The 20,309-nt window shown below is 42.9% G+C and overlaps 1 protein-coding gene across 2 annotated transcripts in view; it reads left to right on the forward strand.

The window, feature by feature from the left end:
* Nucleotides 1-20,309, forward strand: part of HSD17B4 (hydroxysteroid 17-beta dehydrogenase 4) — a 116,164-nt gene that overhangs the window by 29,460 nt on the left and 66,395 nt on the right. For both annotated transcript variants that reach the window (XM_090038439.1, XM_090038440.1), the window contains exons 10-13: nucleotides 6,533-6,557; nucleotides 8,098-8,226; nucleotides 16,778-16,887; nucleotides 19,108-19,344. In XM_090038439.1, the coding sequence (XP_089894565.1) occupies nucleotides 6,533-6,557; nucleotides 8,098-8,226; nucleotides 16,778-16,887; nucleotides 19,108-19,344 (501 nt within the window). The remainder of the gene's footprint in view (nucleotides 1-6,532; nucleotides 6,558-8,097; nucleotides 8,227-16,777; nucleotides 16,888-19,107; nucleotides 19,345-20,309) is intronic.

Below are 20,309 nucleotides of genomic sequence, written 5' to 3' on the forward strand. Positions count from 1 at the left end.
CCCACGCTGCAACCACCTGCAGCCTGCATGAGGCTGCCTGTGTCTGTTCCAGACATCCCCGCGCAGGCTGCAAGTGCCTTCAGCAGGGATCACTGGCCATGGGGCAGGCGAGGGGCCACTTTTCCCCACGCTCAGCACCAGCTTCTACCCTACCCGGTACTGCGGGGCTGGGGGGCACTCGGTATGAGCGGGTGGGGAGCAAGTGGGAGCACAGGGCCCACACCAGTGTCCCGGGACCAGTGCCAGTGGGGCCCAGAGCAGGGTGGCAGGAGTGTGGGCTCCCAGCTGGCAGGAGCTCTGGAGCCGAGCCAGCTCCCCACTCCCTGCTGGTGCAGCCCAGCCCTGCTCCACAGACTCTTGCTGGCCTGTGCCCCGCTTTGGGCCACACCAGTGCCGACCCTGGTGCATTGGTCCCGAGATGGTGACCAGGGGGTGGGGCACAGGTCAAGGGGCGGGGCTACCCATGCGGCCCTCGACAGCCTGGCAGAACTGAGTAAGCAGCCCTCCGCCCAAAATAATTGCCTGCCCCTGTGGTATACTATGTACACAGTTGAAAGGGTAACCTTTGAACTTGATACATATGCTTGGTATACCAGGCAGTAGTGAAGAGTTTAATTGCTAGTGTAACAGCAAAATATAATGTTTTGGGAGAATTGTCCATTGTAGTTTGTTACACAAATTGCCAATTGCTCAAATCATGAGCGAGACTTTATAAAGGGGGATAAGGCAAGGTGCTGTGTTTATTGATTACATGAGTTAGACATAGAGGTTCAGGCACACCATTCGTACAAACACACACAAATCATACACATCATTACACACAGGCATACACATACACAAAACAACCTTCAAGGCTGGCCCTGACAACCTGCACCCCAGGGTACTCAAGGAGCTGGCGAGCGTCATAGCCAAGCCCCTGGCACGGATCTTTGAAAACTCCTGGCGCTCCGCTGTAGTGCCCGAAGACTGGAAGAAGGCCAATGTGGTGCCGATCTTCAAGAAAGGGAGGAGAGTGGATCCGGCTAACTACAGGCCCATTAGCCTGACTTCTATCCTGGGGAAGATCTTAGAAAAGTTTATTAAGGAGGCCATCCTTGAGGGACTGGCCCAGGCTAACATTCTAAGGGACAGCCAGCACGGGTTTGTTGCGGGTAGGTCTTGTTTGACCAATCTCATTTCCTTCTATGACCAGGTGACCTATCACCTGGACAAGGGAGAAGAGATTGATGTCATATATCTTGACTTCAAAAAAGCTTTTGATCTGGTATCCCATGATCACCTCTTGGCCAAACTGCCCAGTTGTGGCCTTGGCTCCACCACGATCCGCTGGCTGGGAAATTGGTTTCGTGGTCGGACCCAGAGGGTCGTGATTGATGGCAGTCACTCATCATGGTGCCCTGTAACCAGTGGGGTCCCTCAAGGCTCTGTCCTGGGACCCATACTGTTCAACATCTTCATTAACGATGTGGACATTGGAGTTAGGAGTGGACTGGCCAAGTTCGCCGATGACACCAAACTTTGGGGCAAAGCATCCACACCGGAAGACAGGCGGGTGATCCAGGCTGACCTGGACAAGCTCAGCAAATGGGCAGACGAGAACCTCATGGTGTTTAACACCGAAAAATGCAAGGTTCTCCACCTTGGGAGGAAAAACCTGCAGCATCCTTATAGGCTCAGCAGTGCTACGTTGGATAGCACTACAGAAGAAAAAGACTTGGGGGTCATCATTGACCACAAGATGAACATGAGCCTGCAATGCGATGCTGCGGCTAGTAAAGCGACCAAAATGCTGGCGTGCATCCATTGATGCTTCTCGAGCAAATCCCGGGACGTCATTCTCCTGTTGTACTTGGCCTTGGTGAGGCCGCAGCTGGAGTACTGCGTCCAGTTTTGGGCTCCACAATTCAAAAAGGATGTGGAGAAGCTTGAGAGAGTCCAGAGGAGAGCCACGCGCATGATCAGAGGTCAGGAAAACAGATCTTACGATGACAGGCTGAGAGCCATGGGACTCTTTAGCCTGGAAAAGCGCAGGCTCAGGGGTGATCTGATGGCCACCTATAAGTTTATCAGGGGTGACCACCAGGATCTGGGGGAACGTTTGTTCACCAGAGTGCCCCAAGGGATGACGAGGTCGAACGGTCACAAACTCCTGCAAGACCGTTTCAGGCTGGACATAAGGAAGAATTTCTTTACTGTCCGAGCCCCCAAGGTCTGGAACAGTCTGCCATTGGAGGTGGTTCAAGCACCTACATTGAACACCTTCAAGAGTAAATTGGATGCTTATCTTGCTGGGATCCTATGACCCCAGCTGACTTCCTGCCCTTTGGGCAGGGGGCTGGACTCGATGATCTCCCGAGGTCCCTTCCAGCCCTAATGTCTATGAAATCAATGAAATCTTTTCATTCACACACACCCCAGATATAGTTACCAGGAATAGTTGCTCAATATCAGCCCAGGGTGGCCAACCCGGGCTTTTTGAGTAGATGATGATGATTTGAAGATAGCAGATTTAAAAATCACAGCTGGTGGAGCAGGGTGAACAGATGCATCTATGCGCCGATGAAACAGCAGTGGAGAAACAGATTTGCCCAACTTGGCATTTTCAAGTTCTTTTATAGGGATTGGCATCCTTATTTCAGTGCTTTGGGGTTTTTCCATACCCAGCTTCTGTTTTTGCAGTTGTTCTTGTGTCTTCAGCTTATCTTATCCTCGGAGTGTTGTTGTTGCCCATCTGGCAGAATTTCTTCTTCTGTTATCTCCTTTGTGCCTTCGAGCTTCAGAGGGATTCTTCAGCCGTTAGTTAGTGGGTGGTAACTTACATTTGGCACTTTGTTGCTTATGTAAACAGTTGGATCTTCTTCTCCCGCCTCTATGCCACTCTCTCACCATTTACCCTTTTATACACAGTCATACATAAAGGCTATGCAGAGTTCATTCACTTATGTCCAGCAGAAGGATACAAAATGGAGTTTTCAAGTTGCTTACAGGACAAGACTAACATGGTTATATTTCACTATTACTACACTCTATGTTAACATCAGCTACATTAGTTCAGTTCATGCTACAAGTTGACCCTTTAAATTATTCCACCTCATCTAGATAGAGCAAAAGCTTTGTTATCCAGCACCCAGAGGGAATGGGGGGTGCCAGATAACCAAATATGCCGGTTACCGAGAGGCCCAAACAGAGGTCTTGCCCTGTTCGGGCCACCACCCCTCCCACCACGTCAGTGTGCTGGGGAATGGGGAGGGGGACCCTGGGCACACTGGGGAAAGGCTGCTTTGCCCCGAGCCGTAGGGGCTCGGGAAAACCGGAAGTGCTACACTGGGCACTTCCAGTTTAACATTTGCCATGTCAACTGGCATGCCGGTTAGTAGAGCATGCCAGTTTGTAAGGTGCCATATAATGTGACTTTTACTGGAATAGCATTTTTAGTTTTGAGAGAAGATTTGGCAGTTTATACCATTTACCTTCTCTCTCTCTCCTTTTTTCCCTATAGTATTTCATCCCATTTTCATACATATTTTTCTCAGGTAGCTTATTGGTGGAGCTTTTGAAAATGGATCTGATTTCTATGCCTGAAAAATGTTGCTTCTAAAAAATGCCCTTGTGCTTAAATGCAGAGTTCTTTATAGAGTCTAACAATGTGCTGATGTGACGGCTTTATTTTGGAAAATTAGCATCAGCTTTAAGGAATGAGCATTCTTACATATTATTGATGCACAGATATAGTTTATAGTAATAAACCCTACCAGATGATGGGGCACTAAATTGCTAACTGAGAATGGGATGGGTAGTTGGGAAAAAAAAAGTTAAGGTTTAAAAGAATTGAGTGTTTCTTGAAAGAAGTTCTACCTACAACTGTTATGGGGTCCAAGTAGTAGAGCATTAGCTGTTCCTTTTCCCCCTAAAATCTTTAGTATTTTTCTGTTTTCACACAATGAATGAATTAATATTGTCCCTCTCAGATCAGCACAGAAAAGTCCATCATTTTTGCTTTGAAATCTCCTTCTTATAAGGAAGCAAAGATAGCATAAATTATATTAGCCACCACTTTACTTTTATATATTTTGCAACATAATTTCAAGAGTATGCTGTTGCTTCACTGTTCACATTTGAACCTATGTGGCCCAAATAGTATTCAGATGTAGTCAGCTGTGGCAAGTACAGACTCCAATAAGTTTCCAAGAATTTTCTCTTCCACCTCTGGTTTGTTTGTTTGTTTGACCATAGTACTAGGCAAAGAAGAGAAGGTAGCTTAATTTGTGTAAATGTTTAAGACTTACAAATAATTGAATGGCAGCAAACTTTGAATCGGAGACTTCCTGTATCCATGTAATTATAGCTTTGTTCCAAATTCTGAAAACGACCACAGTGTTATGACTACAGGCATCATGATGTGCTCCCTCAGTGTTTTGTATAAGTAAAGGCATGCTTTCCATGTGTAACAGGTTGTTTTTCAATCTATCTACAGTCTAGATTAGCCATTAGTGCTTAACCTACTTATTTATACGTGGTACCAATTATTGTAAACTCTATCTGAAGGTTTTGGGGACTACCCAGTTATTTTAGAGGCTTCTAGGAGCTTTGGCCCTGCTTGTGGCTGTGCTGCATGTGCTCCTGGTCATGTTAAGACTCCTTTGTTTTCTGGGAGTCTGTTTGTTGCAGTGGTAACATAAAGGGAGCAGGCAAGAAAACGTGGTGTCAGATATAGATCTGTAGCATGAAGCTATTGCTTGCTCAATTTATAGAATGGATTTTACTCAAATTGACACTATTTTAAAAGAAGAGCGTTATTATTCTTCACGACAAGTTTGTGTGTTTTGTATGCTTATGACTGGCTTCTCTTTCAGTTATTGTCATATAGCTATGCCAGCCCTACAGTTGGCCTGATTGACCTGATTAGGTGTACCTGATTAGGTTTACCTTCCTTCCATTCCTAGTTCTGGTGCATTTTAAAAACAGGTTTCATAGTTTCATAAACAAATGTGGATAGATCAATTCTGAGAGAGGATCACAGACTTTCCGAATAATCTATTGCTTTAAGGCATGCTCCCCAAACCTTTCGTTTAAACCCTGGAGTGAAATGTAGTCTGTTCACATCACCTGTTCAGCTCTGGTCTCCGTATCATCAAAAAAGATGTAGTAGAATTAGCAGGGGTATAGAGAAGGACAACCAGGATGATCAGAGGCATGGAGCAACTGTTATGCTGGGAGACTAAAAAGACAGTCTGGAAAGGAAAAGGCTGAGGATGATAGAGACCTAAAATCTCAAAGTGAAAAAACTGTTATGCACCAGGTCCCAGAATGCTAGGACTCTAAGGGAAGGGACACAAGTTTGAAACTAACGAGAAAGTACTTTTTATGCCCACATAGTTAACTTGTGGAACTCATTGCCACAGGAGAAGGCAGAAGAAGATATAGTTAGGTGGAAGAAGGGACAGACAGATTCAGGGATGATGGATTCATTAATAGCTATTAAATAGGAGAGTCAGGTATGTGTCCTCTGGCATCTCTAAAACAATGATGGTGGATGCCAAGGAGAGTATGACAGGGGATAACTCACTCTAGAGATGCCTGTGCATATGGTCTCTCTAAAGCAGCCGCTCCTGCCACTGTCCAAGTCAGGATACTAGGCTAGATGGACCTTTAGTTTGAACCCAATATAGTTCTTAGGTTCTCATGTTTTTTATCAGCTTGTTCTTGTGTGTTTTTTGCTTTGTTGTTTTTAAAAAAAGAGGGAGATTTGTATAAGTGTCTGACTTGAAAGCACAAAATTAATGCCATCTGTGTTCCTGGATCATAAAGGAAGTATTTAAAATAGCATTCCACTCTGAAGGTCTGGTAGGGACTGCTTATAAATGAGCTTATCTGCTCTTGCTAATGTCAGATATGTGAAAAAGAGCTGGCCAGATTGTTGGTCAGAGCAGTCTTCCTTTGCCCTTTTCTCTCTAAACCAACCAAGTGTTGATTCTTTTTCCCCTCAAGCAAAATGAATGAGTTCATACGTTTAGATTACTGTGCCCCATATAATTTGAAGTGTGAAAATGATTGATAGTACAAAGATGATTTAAAAAAAATAAAAAAAGCCTATTTTCCTTCATTTGCTCTGTCACTCACAAATTGGCTTGGCTTTTTTATGTATTTTCCTAGTCAGACTTTTCCCCCTTTCTTCTATATCTCTGTTTTCAGTGTCTCTAGGCCAAGAGCTGTTAAAAGCATATTCCACCCTGCTCCCATGTTGTAATAGCTCATTTCCTGTGATAGAAGAAAGCTTGGCCTGCCACCAGTGTTGGTTGTCCATTGGCTCTAATGCTGAGGCAATATATAGCTGCAGCAGACCATCAACATACCCCTAGTTAATATAATGGAAAAATACTGCTAGTATTAATTAAGTGTGATATAATTGTCTAGTCTGTCTGTTGCACACATCCAGGCCCTCTGAAGAATAGTTTTGCTTTGCTTCTGTCACAGACTGTGATTACTGAGAAGAAATAAGCTGATGGTGCTATTTTCTTTTTCCCCTTGGCAGGTAGGAGCTGGATGGATTGGGAAATGTAAGTACTCCATGTTACAGCATGGTTGTCTTTTAGGTATTTTTAGTTGATACACGATCTGTAGTAGTTCCATGCCACTCTTTCTCCAATGACCATCGCTAATAAACACTTAAGGGGAAGAATGTTGTTACAGAGCAGTGGGTAAGAGGGCTGCATTTTCTGAATAAGAAGTGAGTTTTGTTTCAAGAAAATAAAGGGTATAAACTGCAAGCCAGAACTTTGTTGGGCGTAAGTAGGCATTTGCTTCATTCATTTGAATAGTTGAGTTATCAAGCCTGTGAAAGACCTGGCTAAATCTTTAATGGTAAAAACAAATGAATATATCAACAGAGGGATAGCATCATTTACATTAGATGCCCATGCTTTTATATCCTGTTCTATGTGTTCATTACAAAGCATTACAAAGATGTCCAACAAAAATTCCTAGCTGAAAGTAAGATGCTTCATAACTATTTTTACACTGACAAGTATATGACAACTTCTTTGAAAAGAAAAAATGTCCCCATTATTATTTGAAGAATTTGGAATTTCAGCTGATTTCTGATCAATTCTGATATTTTGATGGGCTTGTCCCTCAGTCATTTATTTCTTCTTCGCTGCTTATTTTACTGTTTTAAACAGAATGGAGGGAAGCATAAGGTTGCACACTGCTCTGCACAAAGTTATTTGAGGCAGATGGCTGTTCACCCAACTGTGGCCTTTGGCTTCTATTAAATAGAAAAGACTATAGCATCACAGTAGTTGCTCCCTCTTTCAGGAACCATTTTTGTCATACATCATAGTAAGTGGTATGAGCTGCTGCTAACAGACTTCAAACTATTAGCAGGGATACCTAGTCTTTGTCTGTTAGCAATCTGCTAATACAGCCAACAACTTTACTGTTTGAAAAATGAATAGATTGGTAGAGATCAAAGAAACCTGTAGCCTGCAACAGTTGGCTTTGTGTTTACCATCTAAAAAGGGAGATTGCAAACATGATTGTTTTGATAAGATGATGTTAGGAACTGTTTCCTTGAGTTTGAGTTTAAACATCCCTTGTTTTGAGACTTGTGGCGTGGCACCTGTCCAAGGCCTTAAGCTCGCTGTTGATGGAGAAAAGTTGTCCCTCTTGGAATTCACCTCCATCTTCCCAAGCCCCTCCTGAAACTAACAGAGCAACAATGGTCTAATCCCCTGAGAGACCTTGTATAAATTCTATGTACATTGAACCAATGTACTCACTCTAGTAAAATGAATGGTGTGATGTACAAGTACTGAAATAATATAGTAAACATTATTTAAACATTTTAAATAACACTTCTATTCTGTGCTTTTTTTATTTAAAAAAGTAATGGTGTGGTTTTCAAAGTGTCAACTAAAGCAAAAGGGCATTTTTAATTCAATTATACCTAATCCTGTGAGTTAGGTCAGAGAGGTTATAACTTAGGTTTTCCCCCATTTTAGGCATTTTTAGATCTTTAAAAATAGATTAGCAGTTTGTCTTAGTGACCAGTTCTTTGAACTCTGTGATCAATGTCTTCAATTTTCACTGTTTAATTAGTACGCTGGGAGCGAACTCAGGGTGCCATCGTCCGAGAGAAGACTCTTCCAATGACTCCAGAGGCTGTACAAGATAAATGGGGCAAGATCTGTGACTTTGATAATGCCAGCAAGCCCCGGACCATCCAAGGTAAAAGAGATATTTGGTATAAAACAGTCTGAGAAAATAGACTAGAAAAGATTTTCTTTCCAAGAAGACTTTTACAGAAACATTTAGTTTTGCTTGTTTTTTTAATTAAAAAAAAAGCCTGATGAGTAAGTTTAATTTTTTTTCTTTCAGTTATGTAGTATAATGAGTATTTTAGTAGAGTCAGTTCTTTTTAAGACCACTGCTGTGCTTTTCAGTTTCAGTATTTAGGGGTAGAAAGGATATCACTTCCCCAGGGCTGTCATAGGAATACTTAATCCATGCAGTTTAAGAATTAAACTTGGTTTAGTTTAAGTTTAGTTTAAGAATTGAAATGATCTTTAGTCCAATGTTATATTTCCTGGAAAGCAAAAGTAGGTGGAGGCAATATGTTTGTGTCTTTGACCTTTGCTGATGAAATGTAGGTTACTTGTGGAAATCTCAGTGAGGAAAAGATCTTTGTTTAAGGAGTCCTCTGGTAAGAAATTGGAGTGGAGATATCCTATCCTCCCTTTTTCCTGCATTCCTGAGTGACCTCCACTCCTCCTTTCTACCTCTCCTCTACCCTCTTTCTTCCTTTCCTTCAGACAGTTTTGGATTACCTTCCTTAAAGAAACTACCCTTTGACTCATACATTCAGATTTTGATTGTTAGTTCTTTTTTCCTAAGCATAAAATATATGCTTGCTGCTCTGGTTAGCTGTAAAGAAAACCCATCTCCTTGGGTTCCTTGTTTTTATCCTTCTAAGTTTATCAAAATAGCTCTTGCTTATGTCCTTGACCTTCATCTGTCCATGTTCAGGATTCTTTTCTGCTCTCATGTTATTTGAATTACTTTAACAGCCATTTTAAACTCTTTTCATTCTTCCCTATATGCAGGCTCTTGATAGGTCTTGTTCCGCCCTTTGTAAAAAGGTATGTTGTCTTCTCCTGTTCAGTGATTGGGTCCCTTCTCATCTCTGACACTGTAAGCTCATTTCTGGTTTTGTTGTAGATCAAACGTTTAAGCAGAAATTTATTGCCTCATGCTACCTTGTTTTTAAAAAAAAAGAGAGAGGATATTACTGAGTCAAGAGTAGGAGGGCTCTTCGGTCAGTGCCAGTCAAATCTCCCTTCTTGAGTGTCAAGTTTCTAAATGTTAATGTGCCTGCCTTGTGGGCAGTGCTTTTGGGTTTTGTGTTTTTGTTTTGTTTTTTAAATAATAAAAAAAAGGTCAACCACTGTTGGGGGCTTACATTATTTATGTAGTAATCGCTTCTTGGCCTCTTGAAGGCTCAGATCGAGCGAAAACATTTACTCTTCAATCTGTTTGCTCAGCATCGTACCAGATAGATTGTGAACTCTTTAGGACAGAAGCTATGTTTTCCTCTAAGTTGAGCAGGAAACATTGTTCAGAAACAACTTCAACGTGCTGAACTTCTATCTTAACAGACTTTTTAATAGTTTTTACTTTTTTAAAAACATTTTTAAAGAAGACTTTCCAAACCATTAAGTCAGTGGTAATTACAGGGGTTTAGCATTTTTGAGGATTTGCCCTGAGCATCTAGACAGTAATTGGAATCAAGTATTTGTCACACCTGTAATAGTAATAGACTGATATAAAAGATGTGTAAGGGTAGAGGGGTTCCTTTTTTCAGTGGCAATGCCCTGTTTAAAATTTAGGACCAGACTTTTTTTTTCAAAGGTATTTTGGTGCTTTGAAGAATTTTGCTAAGTACCTTAGTGAGTTGGGCAGCAAACTCCCACTTTTGAAAACCTACTGCAGTTTGAGGCACCTAAAATCTGATTTCTATTTTCTGACCTCTACAGGGAATGTCCTGGGATCCCTACAACAGTTCTGTCTTAATAATTTATTCAGTGCTTCATTTTACTAGCCTCTGGCTAGCACTGGTGTCTTCTCTTTTTCAATAATGTGTATAAAAAAGGCAGTCACTCAAGCAGCTATTTCTCTGCCTGTAAAATGCCGCTTGTGACTATTGGTGGTACAGCATCATTCCACCCCTGTAATTACTTCCTTTGGTTAGAGCTATAATTGCTTCCTCTGGCTAGAGCCTTAACTCCTGATTTGGGTTGGTTTTGCATGTTTTGAGCTGAACAGGAAGCTTCAGGATGTCCATTAAAAGGGCTGTTGTGGGAGCAGAGCTAGTGCTGTAGGTTGAATGTAAACCACATTCAAATATTGCTGTTGCTTTTAAGCACTTGCTTTTGTGAGTGTTAAGAGAGGTGATCCTTGACTTTTGGATTATATAATCTAAATGATTGGATAAAATATAGTGGGTGACCAAGTGGGTACTTTTGCTTTTGCAGGCACCAGGTTGAACGTATTTTAATAGCATGGTTCTCTCAGCCCAATAACATCTCTTCCTTACTTCAAAATTATGTTCTAAAAATGACTTGTGTCAAGTATTCAGCCTTGACTTCCCAGCACTGTTAAGTCTGAGGCATAGCTAAGCTTTGTGTGTGAGAAATCTGTTGCTTAATCCTCTGTGACCTGTGAAAATCAGCAAAGGAGTAGAGGAAAACGTAAAGAATTTGATAGGCAAATAAATTTTAATTTTTCAGTATGATATATTAAAAAGTTTTCCCTATTATGCACCTCCCCTCTTTAGTGCCTAAAGGCATTCAACTGTTAAATAAGGGAAACTAATTAGAGTACTTGGATTTAAAAGTGAAAATTTACAGTACCTTTATATGTGCAAGTTCAACTTCTCCCAGAAGATTTCATTAAAATGTATTACCAGCATTAATTTAAGTAATTTGATGCTGTGAAAAGCAATTATGTACTAAACCCATTATGTATAATTATAAAAAAATACCAATTAGCTAAAGCATTTGCCTGTAATTTGCAAAAATGTCTTATAACCAGAGATGTGAATCTTGATTCATAATCATTATATAAATTTCGACATTCTGATAGGAGTGGTCTGACTTCTAATTCCTTCTAGGTTATAAAATGTAGAAGATGGTGCCATATATCATTTGACAGCTCATTTTCTCCACATTTGTAATGATCTTTAGGACCTACAGCATTGATGCTGTGAGGTGGCACTGACCTATGTGTGACCCATATACAGATATGTTTTTTTAGACCTGTTAGAATTATATTATTTTATAAAGATACGCTCTTAATGGAACTCATTTATTTTTCAGTATAAATGCATTAAAATTCCAGTGTCTAACGTGTCAGTGACCTGCATAGGTCCCAGTCTAGTGAAGGACTTCACCATAGGCTTAACTTTAATCATATGCTTAACTGCATTTCTGGATGGAGGCCCAAGTCACAGATGCAATGCGTTCAGTCAATTGATAGCAGGAAGTATTATTTTAGAAAGGTCATTTCTGGCTCCCCTATTTCTTTTTATATGTTGCTGTCATGTCTAAAGGCCCAATGGCCTCAACTGGTAGGCACTACACAAGTGCTGGGCCATGCCTTGAAAGTTAGATCCAAGCATACAAGGCAGCCAGAGGTGGGGAAAGGGGTGTGAATGTCATGGTGGCATTATGACATGAAGTTTTGTCCTCAATAGCCTTCCTTCCCACCCCGCAAATCATTTTTGAAGTTCTGTAATATAAACAAAAAGTAAATAAAATACAGGATGTTCTGTAATTTAGATTATGGTGGGCAATGGGTAGGAGAGGATAGGAAAAATGGGGACAGGAAGATGGCAAGGAGTGTAGCTGAATGAGACTTGAAGTGCAGAGGCTGAGGAAGGAAGTAGGGCATAACTTGAGTAATGCCCCATAGAAAAATCTGTGGATATCACCAACTTGTACTTATGTACTTGCGACATTTTTTTACCTTGTCTTCTAAATGCATGGGCATTGCCCGCTAGGGAAAAATTGAGAGAACTGATAGATGTTTTTGCTCAGTGCATGCATAGAAGTTGTTCAGATATTATGATGAGTGCATGTAAGAACCTGTCTATAGAAGAACATTCTCTAAAGGAGTCTAAGAACAGAAACTGAGCAGCAGAGACAAGAGAATACTCTGAGCCAAAAATATAAGCAATAATTACAGTAATAGTGTCTAAAAGTATCTGCTGTGGCTTCTTCTCTTTGTTCTTTTTGGCTGAGGTGCTATGGTGCCCCTGGCAAAAGTGAGGTAGGGATAAGTCTTGTACATGTAATTCTCATCTGTCTCTTTAGTTGTATGTGTGTCATGTGGTGCAAGTTTTATGCCTCCATGTCCTTTTCTTTTAATAGTATTCCGGATACCATCTGCTATATACATTAAATACTTTCTCTTTTTAGAAACTTAGGTCTGAGGGCAGGCTTTTTTAATGTATTAATATATTAACTTAAACCCCATGTAACTACTAAAATTAATGTTCTGTTTTTTGCCATAATATAATCTCCTTCTATACTTTGTCAGGAACAAAAAGATGCTGTTGTTTATATTTCCAACATGAAAATGTAGAAGTTAAAGTAAAAATATTTTTTTCTTGTGAAGAAACACGTCAAAAATCTGCAGTGACTTATAGGATCAAGTCACTATTCAAGAATCAGTGTTTTTTTCCCCCAAAAGTTAAGTGGACCTCCTTGCTTCCATGTACTTATTTATATTACATCACCATAAAGTGAATCAGTGACCTCACAGAATATCTTCCGACTTTCAAGTGTTGAACTTCACAATTTAAAAACAGTTTTAATGTATTTATGCTTTACAGAGTACCAGTGGTGGCTAAGATACTACAACTAGAAGCAAAGAAATATTTATCTGTAGTCAGAACTGTGATACAGCTCAGAGGTAGTTCATGTCAAAATGTATTTAATGTTAGTGTGTTGTATGTAGTAATGTATCTTCTTAACTTTGGCAAGCTGTTAATTCACATAATGGTAGCAATTGCAGGGCACAAGTATAACATTTCAGATGCTTAATATAATTACCTAATATCCTCAGTGGATATAAAGGTGGATACTTTATAGTATAAGCTGGAAGTACATGAGTGATTCATGTCTGTTCAGTACTAAAATATCACAATAAATCTAATGCCATAGGTTGGGAGTCTGTTTTCCTGTGCCAAGCAGTAGAAGATCAGTGGAGATGAAAGTGAATTAATATGTTACATACTGGAGCAGTTCAAAAAATGGAAAAAGTATGGGTCAGTGGTGGGATTCTTGAGTGTAAAAGTTTACAGGACAAACTGCCAAAGAAATTAAAACAATTTTTTATTTAATATATTTGGGGAAAACCCCCCCCAATAAAACTTCTCTTGTATATGAATACAGTTGTAATATCTTAATGGTTTACGTCAACTTTCAGACACTCTAAAAGGCACCTTGTTTAAAAAAAAAAATCAAATAAAAAACCATGCAAACACCTTAGAAAATACAAAATAATTTATGCTTATTAATGTGAAATAAGCATCTTGAGAAGGCTGCTGTCCAATTCATAGATCTGTGTCTCTTACTCCAGATTCTTTTTTCTGTGGATTTAAAGAAGAATTAACCAAATGCCAGACTGAGCAGCTGTCAACAAAATTCCTTTTTCCTCATAGTCTGATCTCCATCAGTCTGTCTTCCCTTCAGATTGTTAAAGAATGGGTGTGCCTTGTAATATGCGCTGAAAAAGCAATAAGCTTAGTTTGAAACTGTTTGAGAAAAGAAGTAGGTTCCAGAAAGGAGGGCCTATTAAGAAGATTTAATATGCTACCAGTTGCTTCCTCATGTTCAGTTCTGTTCCTGACTGCTGCTGTAGGCATACAGCATAGTGAGAGAATATAGTCTCTGAAATAGGCCAGCCCAGGCTACTTGGAACACTTTGGGTGGGAGTGGGGAACATTAAACAAAAACTGCATTACATTTTTCCCCAAGATTGCAATAGGTATCTGGCATAAGTCTTTAAGCACAGGGTCATATTCTTCAAGAGAGAGAGACTGTTTTAAAAGCAGACTGTAGGTTTCTCTATTTGTCCAGTTGACTTTAATGAATAGTTATGTGTAAAGTGCCTATTAGTTATCTAGTCTTGAGAAGATAGTGCCATGAATCACAGTAGCATGAACCACATCTGAAAACCAATTACGTTTGTCAAGGTGGAGGCAGACACAGGAGAGGAAGAGTAAAATTTCTGGAATTGTGTGTTAGTTGCTGGACATCTAAAATCATCCTTATACTGTAATCACTAGAATAGACCTGTTCACTGCCAAAGAGAGACTTCACAGTGCTTCAAGTAACCTTTGGGTTGCTTCTCCTAGTATGCTAATGCCTTCTAATTGCTTTATTATTGGCACAGCTCATGATTTCTTTATGAATGTCTTTCTTTCTTTCTTTTTTAAATATTTCTCCTATCGGTTTTTTGATTTCTGCTTTCATCTTGTGTAGCTTGTCCATGATTGCTCATTGTGCCTAAAGCCTAGCCTGTCTCCAGCAAAATTGGCCATAATCTTCCTATGGCCACGTCCAGATGAGTGCAAATGTGCATTACATGGCGCTGCAGACCTGTCTGTGGTGCCACACACCGCATGTGCAAGCATTCCCCATACTGCTACCTTGTAGCACGGGGTGGGGGTTGGCCCTGGGAGATTCTGGTGTCAGAAAACCCAGGATGAAAAAAGCAGAGTAGTGCATGTGATGGCAGCGTGTGCCCCCCAGAACTGGAGGCTGGCCAGCCAGAGCCATTCTTTGACTGCTGACCAGGCTTCCTGCTGCAGCTGCAGCCCTGGGAGGCCCTCAGGACCTGAAGTTAGGCTGCTGAGGCCAGCACAGTTGCTGGTCCCAGCTTTCCCTGCCCCACCTGGGGTAACCTGGCATGCACCAGAGCATGTGTAGCACAGGCATTAGCACAAATTGTGTTGCTACTACTTGTCTCCAGGGAAACCAGTTCACCCTTGTCTGGACACACCCTATGAGGTGGAAGCCAGGCTCATCTCCAGGTATTTGGTAGTAGGTCTGTGCAAAGTTTCGGTCCCTGATTTGAATCAGCGGCGATTCGGGCCAATTCGGTGGCCACAACTCCGAATCCAGATCAACTCAGGAGACTCTTTATTCTCTCTGAATCAATTTGGAGAGGTTCAGAAAGACTTGGCAATTTGGACAGAGACACAGCTTTTAAATGTTTTTTTTCTATGTAGCTCTAGGTGGCAGGGTCCCATGAATGCTGCAATGTTGGGACACATGGAGTATCCCACACTTCTGGGTCCACTGGGGAGTGCACAGGAGGCTCCCCTGTACCTCCTCAGCTTGGCAACTGGTGCCTCCTGGGTCTGGGAGGGCACTCAGAATCCCCCTGAGACCAATAGCTGACCCGGCGGTGGAGGGCCCTGCATGCTCGCCGGCAGACCTGGAAGTCCGTTCTGGATTTGCCGCTGAGCCCGTGGAGGCCCCCTCCTCCCCGCACTCCTGTGGGACACTTCATCCGCCCCATCACCGCAGTGATCACAAACCCTGCTGGTACCTTGAGGTATGTAGAAAAAACAGTCAAAGCTGTGTCTGAATCGCTGAGTCTCTGAATTGGCATCAAATCTTCAGATTTGGATTCAGCTGAATTGAATTGGGGACAGTGATCCAAATCAACAAATCAAATCACTTTCCCTGATTCAGGCTGAATCTGAATGGAATAGGGCTTGCTTTGCGTACCCCTATTTGGTAGCCTACTTGGGGCTACAGCAGTGCATGGGTGAATTTGGGGCTGCTGAAAACAACACTGGCAGATAAGGATAAGCAGGTCAGGAAACTGAGGCACTGCAGAGCACTATGAGGACAGAGTGAGAGGACTTCAAGGTAATGTGCTGTTGTAAAGAGGAATGATATGGTAGGTAGGAGAGCGAGGTAGGGGTGAAGGAAGGCTTTGACTGGATGAGTTGAAAAGAAAGGAGACTGGGTAAATGGGTCAGCTGCCTGTTCTGTCTGATTAGAGGAGAATAAAAAGTCCCTAAGATAGACACTCCCCATGCCCTTGCAGTAGGAATGGTTAAGACACTTCCAAACAAACTGGGAGACCTAGACCAGACTTGTGATAGAGAAGTATTGCAGCTCTTTGCTGAGTGCACTGCCAGTGCAATTCCATTTCCACATCTCTCTTTGAGGTACAGCACAAAACTCAATTATCAGATTTCTCTGATTTTGAGAAGTTAAATGACTCGTGTTGTATGTCACCCATATGTAATTGAAAGCAGGATCTGATTTTGGCTATTTTGAAACTACCATACCGTCAAGGGGCTCTTGGTTCTGGCTGTGCCTTGCATGCAGCCGGAACAGAGTCCAGCAACTGATTTGGGGTGGGAGGGGCAGGAAGAGGGTCTCAGTCCCAGCTGCATTTGAGGCACAACAGGGACTGGGAACCCCTCAGTCAGCTGAAGGGCTCTTGGTCCTGGCTGTGCATGGTCATTGTGGTTGGAGGCCCCCTCAGAAAACGGGGTCCTAGCCACACACACCGAGCCCTTGGGGATCATGGCAGCCATGACCCCCAGGCCTGGGGGCAGGGGTGGAGGGGGAGGAGTTTTTTTTGTTTTGTTTTTGCTGTCTGCCTTACAAAAACCAAGGTCTGTTTTTTTTTTTATTAGGGATCATGTTGTATGTGATAAAATGCAGTATTTGTTTCCTTTTTCTTTATTCAGAATCAGTAAGCTTACTTAATGATGTTCTGAGTGAAATAGAGTCTGAAGAAGGAGTGTCAATGAATTCCACAAGCTCCACTGGATCTGTGGCCAGTCCAAGCATTGACCATGTAAGTAAATATGTCTCTGCAGTGTGTTCAGCTTGAACCTATCCAATGTGCTCAAACCGAGAACAAGCTTGTTCTGTGTGTGGTCAGAAACCTTGACTTTGTTCCTGCCCAGTAAATCAGTTTTAAGCTGTGGACTGATAATGAATAAGAAACAACTTGAACATACTCCATTCCGCCTTTTTATTGTTTCTTACTGAAGCTGCTACTGAATATATACAATTGCCACCTTTTCATGCTCTGGAACACATAGGCCCTTTAAAAAGTTTGATGTTTAGAATAAGGTTGAAAGACAACATTTTATCAGATATGGTTTCTTACAAAAGGGCTCTTTTTTAAAAATTTTCATGTGGCTGTCTTCTTCCCTCTCAGTTTTGGAGGCAGCGAGAGTTTTTTCCCCCCAGTATTAATCACTTCATAAACATTTCTCTTAGGGCTTTTAATTCTGACTGTATGCTGAGCCATCCCCTGTTGCAATATGTAAATATAATTGTCGCAGAGCACTTAGGTGCCCTACTCCTTGTGAAGAGCAGTGAGTGAAGAGGCACAGGTGCTGGTTGCCAGGGTAACCAGTGGAAGTCAGCTGACCGGCAGGGGCAAGGCCTGGCATGTATAAACCCCAAGGCTGAGGCCAGGATGGCAGTCCCCTGCCAGCAGCCATGGGGTAGGAGCTGTGCCTGAGTGAGGAAAAGGAAGGGGCCTGAATGACTGCACAGTGCAATGCTGGTGAGAGAAGGAGAAGCCCTGGAGTGGCTCGAACATTGTTATCGCCAGATGGCTTAGGTTTATGTTATAGCCAAGGGGCTTGAGTCTTCTGTTTACTGTTTACAAATCGGTGGTTTGGGTGAGGCTATTAGGGGTTGGAGGAGGCCTCATAGGGGCTCCATGGTAGCATGGGGGACCCCGGTGCCAGAAAGGGTGCAGCATTTTGGGGTGTGCAGACCCCAGCCCTGGAGCAAAGGGGCCAGGCATGGCTACGGCCACCTGAGCGCAGGAAGCCCCAGAGCAAAGGGGGCAGCGTGAGAATAGGGCTAGGTATGGCTACAGCCACCTGAGCCCCAAGGCTGCGGAAAGCCTGAGCCCCGACCAAAGGCGGCAGAGATTGACAAGCGCCAGAGGGAGGGCGCGGTGAGAGGCAAGGGCTGCGGCTAAGACCGAACAACGTCTGGTACATCAGCGAGGCTTGGGCCGTGGTAAAGGGGTGGTTGGAGCCACGCATAGCCCATAAGGCTGGGGTGCATCGAGATGCACTTACAAAGCAGGGGCCAGGCTACAACAGAGCACTGTGTCTAAGAAGATGAAAGGTGGCCTCCCTTTAATATTTATAAGACCAAGACATGGTGGGCGAGAATGAGGGTGCTTTGAGACGAACTTGGCATGGTAGGGGGTGCTAGGGGAGATCACGGCTACCCCGGGACCCTGCACCGTGACAATAATATACATTTTTTTCTTAGAATACTGCTTAACATAACTTACAACATGTGGCATTATTTTATTGCCATACAGTTATTTGCACTGTTATAAGCGCATTGGCCAAGTGCAGGCAAGTGTTGACATTTGATTCCCCAGGGAAAAGTAGTGGCAGTACAGGGAACGCCCATGCCACGCGTGCTTTGGCATGTGGCAAGGTGCTCCAGGTGGGGTAGGGGAGGCTGGGGCCAGCACTGGGCTGACCCCAGATGCCTTACTTGCGGGGCTGAGGGACTCCCAGAGCTGCAACAGCAGTAACCGGAGCCTGGCCAGTAGCCAGAGGATGGCTCCAGGCAGCCTTGCTCCACATTTGAGTGGTGTGTGTGCACTGCTCTGCTTTTCTTTTCCATGGACTTTTATCCATGGGGTATCTAGGGGTCAAAAAAACCCCACAGAAAAACAAAACAAAACAAAACGGGGAAGCCGCATGCGGGCAGTGTGCCCTTGCAGTGCGGAGAACTTCTAAATATGTGGTATTTGGCACTGCCCATGTGTTTGTGGCGCCACATACTGCATAGCTGCACTCGACTGGATGCATCCATAGTGTTTGTCTGTCTCTAACAAGCTGTAGTTACACACATACTATTTATTCATTTATAAATAAAATATGGAAAATAAATTCACTACAGTATGAAAAATGTCTTCCTTTTAAAGAGGGAAGAATGCAAGTTGGAGCTGTATAATGATTGTGTCTACAAAAAGTAAGTGAAACACTATGTAACTTTGAATTGTACCATATTTTTTGTTCTACAGACCAAATATGTTGGCTACAAGATGCCTCCTTCAGTATATAAGTATACTCACTTGGAACCTATTTTGTATGCTCTTGGTGTGGGAATGTCAACCAAGGATCCAGATCATCTCAAGTTTCTGTTTGAGGGGAGTGAAGAGTTTTGTTGCTTACCCAGCTTTGGAGTTATCCCAGCGCAGGCTTCTATGTTGGAAGGTGGACTGACGTCTGTTCCAGGACTTGATATTGATTTTACGAAGGTAGGTAGGAGTCATTTTTTTTATTATTTGAATGAACTGCCTGCCAGTGGCTTTAAAGATTGATTGACTGTAATTAAAATGTTTTAACACAGTGGTGCTCAACCCTGGTCCATGGGTTGGATAACAGGGGCCCCTGGTCCCCTGTTATCAAGGCTGTGGGGCTCCGCACAGGCCATTCTGGTAGATGGGATGTGCCACAGGGCCCCCTGGCCTTGAGCTTGGCATGCATAACCTGATCCGGCCCATGGACCAGCCCCATACCACTCGTTTGGCCCATGGGACAAAAAGGTTGAGCACTGTTTTAATACATGCAGATTAATACATGAAGATTTGCCCATCTCTGTTTTTCTAGAAAAACAAAACGCTATTCTGTTTTTTGGCAAACCTAAGGAAACATCTTCCATTGAAACGAGCTATCTATCTCAGTAGTACTGATTTCCCAAGTACTGTAAGCTGCTGATGAGGGGCACATACATGGTATGCACACAACAGCTGCACTAAAGCAGGATGTCAAAGATACAGCCCATGTGGAGCCCATATGATGTGGGCTGTATATGGCATGGGGCCAGTCTGGGTTGCATCCTTCATGCAGCACCCACGCTGAACCAGATCTGCATGCTGGTCTGGACTGGGCTCATAGATGGGCTGTCCATGCTGGATACAGCTCATAGGGCTGTTTGGCGCAGGGTCTACAGGGAGTTCACATCCCAGACCTGTCCTGTGCTCTGCATCCTCATGTGGGGTGTATGCTCCATGTGGTGCCTGTGCCAGACTAGCTCAATGTGCTGGGTCCAGGGCCAGTCTGGATCAGACCCATAGATCAGGCCAGTTGTACATTGGCACCACCTCTAGTGGCGGCTTGGGTCTGCACAGGTTCCAATACAGCACACAGGCTGGAGCTGATGCAGGTGCTGCAAGCAACATGCATATCCAGTCCAGGGTATATACTGCATGTGGTGCCCACA

Source organism: Crocodylus siamensis, chromosome 3 (assembly GCF_052110815.1).
Source record: "Crocodylus siamensis isolate JL-2025a chromosome 3, ASM5211081v1, whole genome shotgun sequence".
In the NCBI taxonomy this organism is placed as follows: Eukaryota; Metazoa; Chordata; order Crocodylia; family Crocodylidae; genus Crocodylus; species Crocodylus siamensis.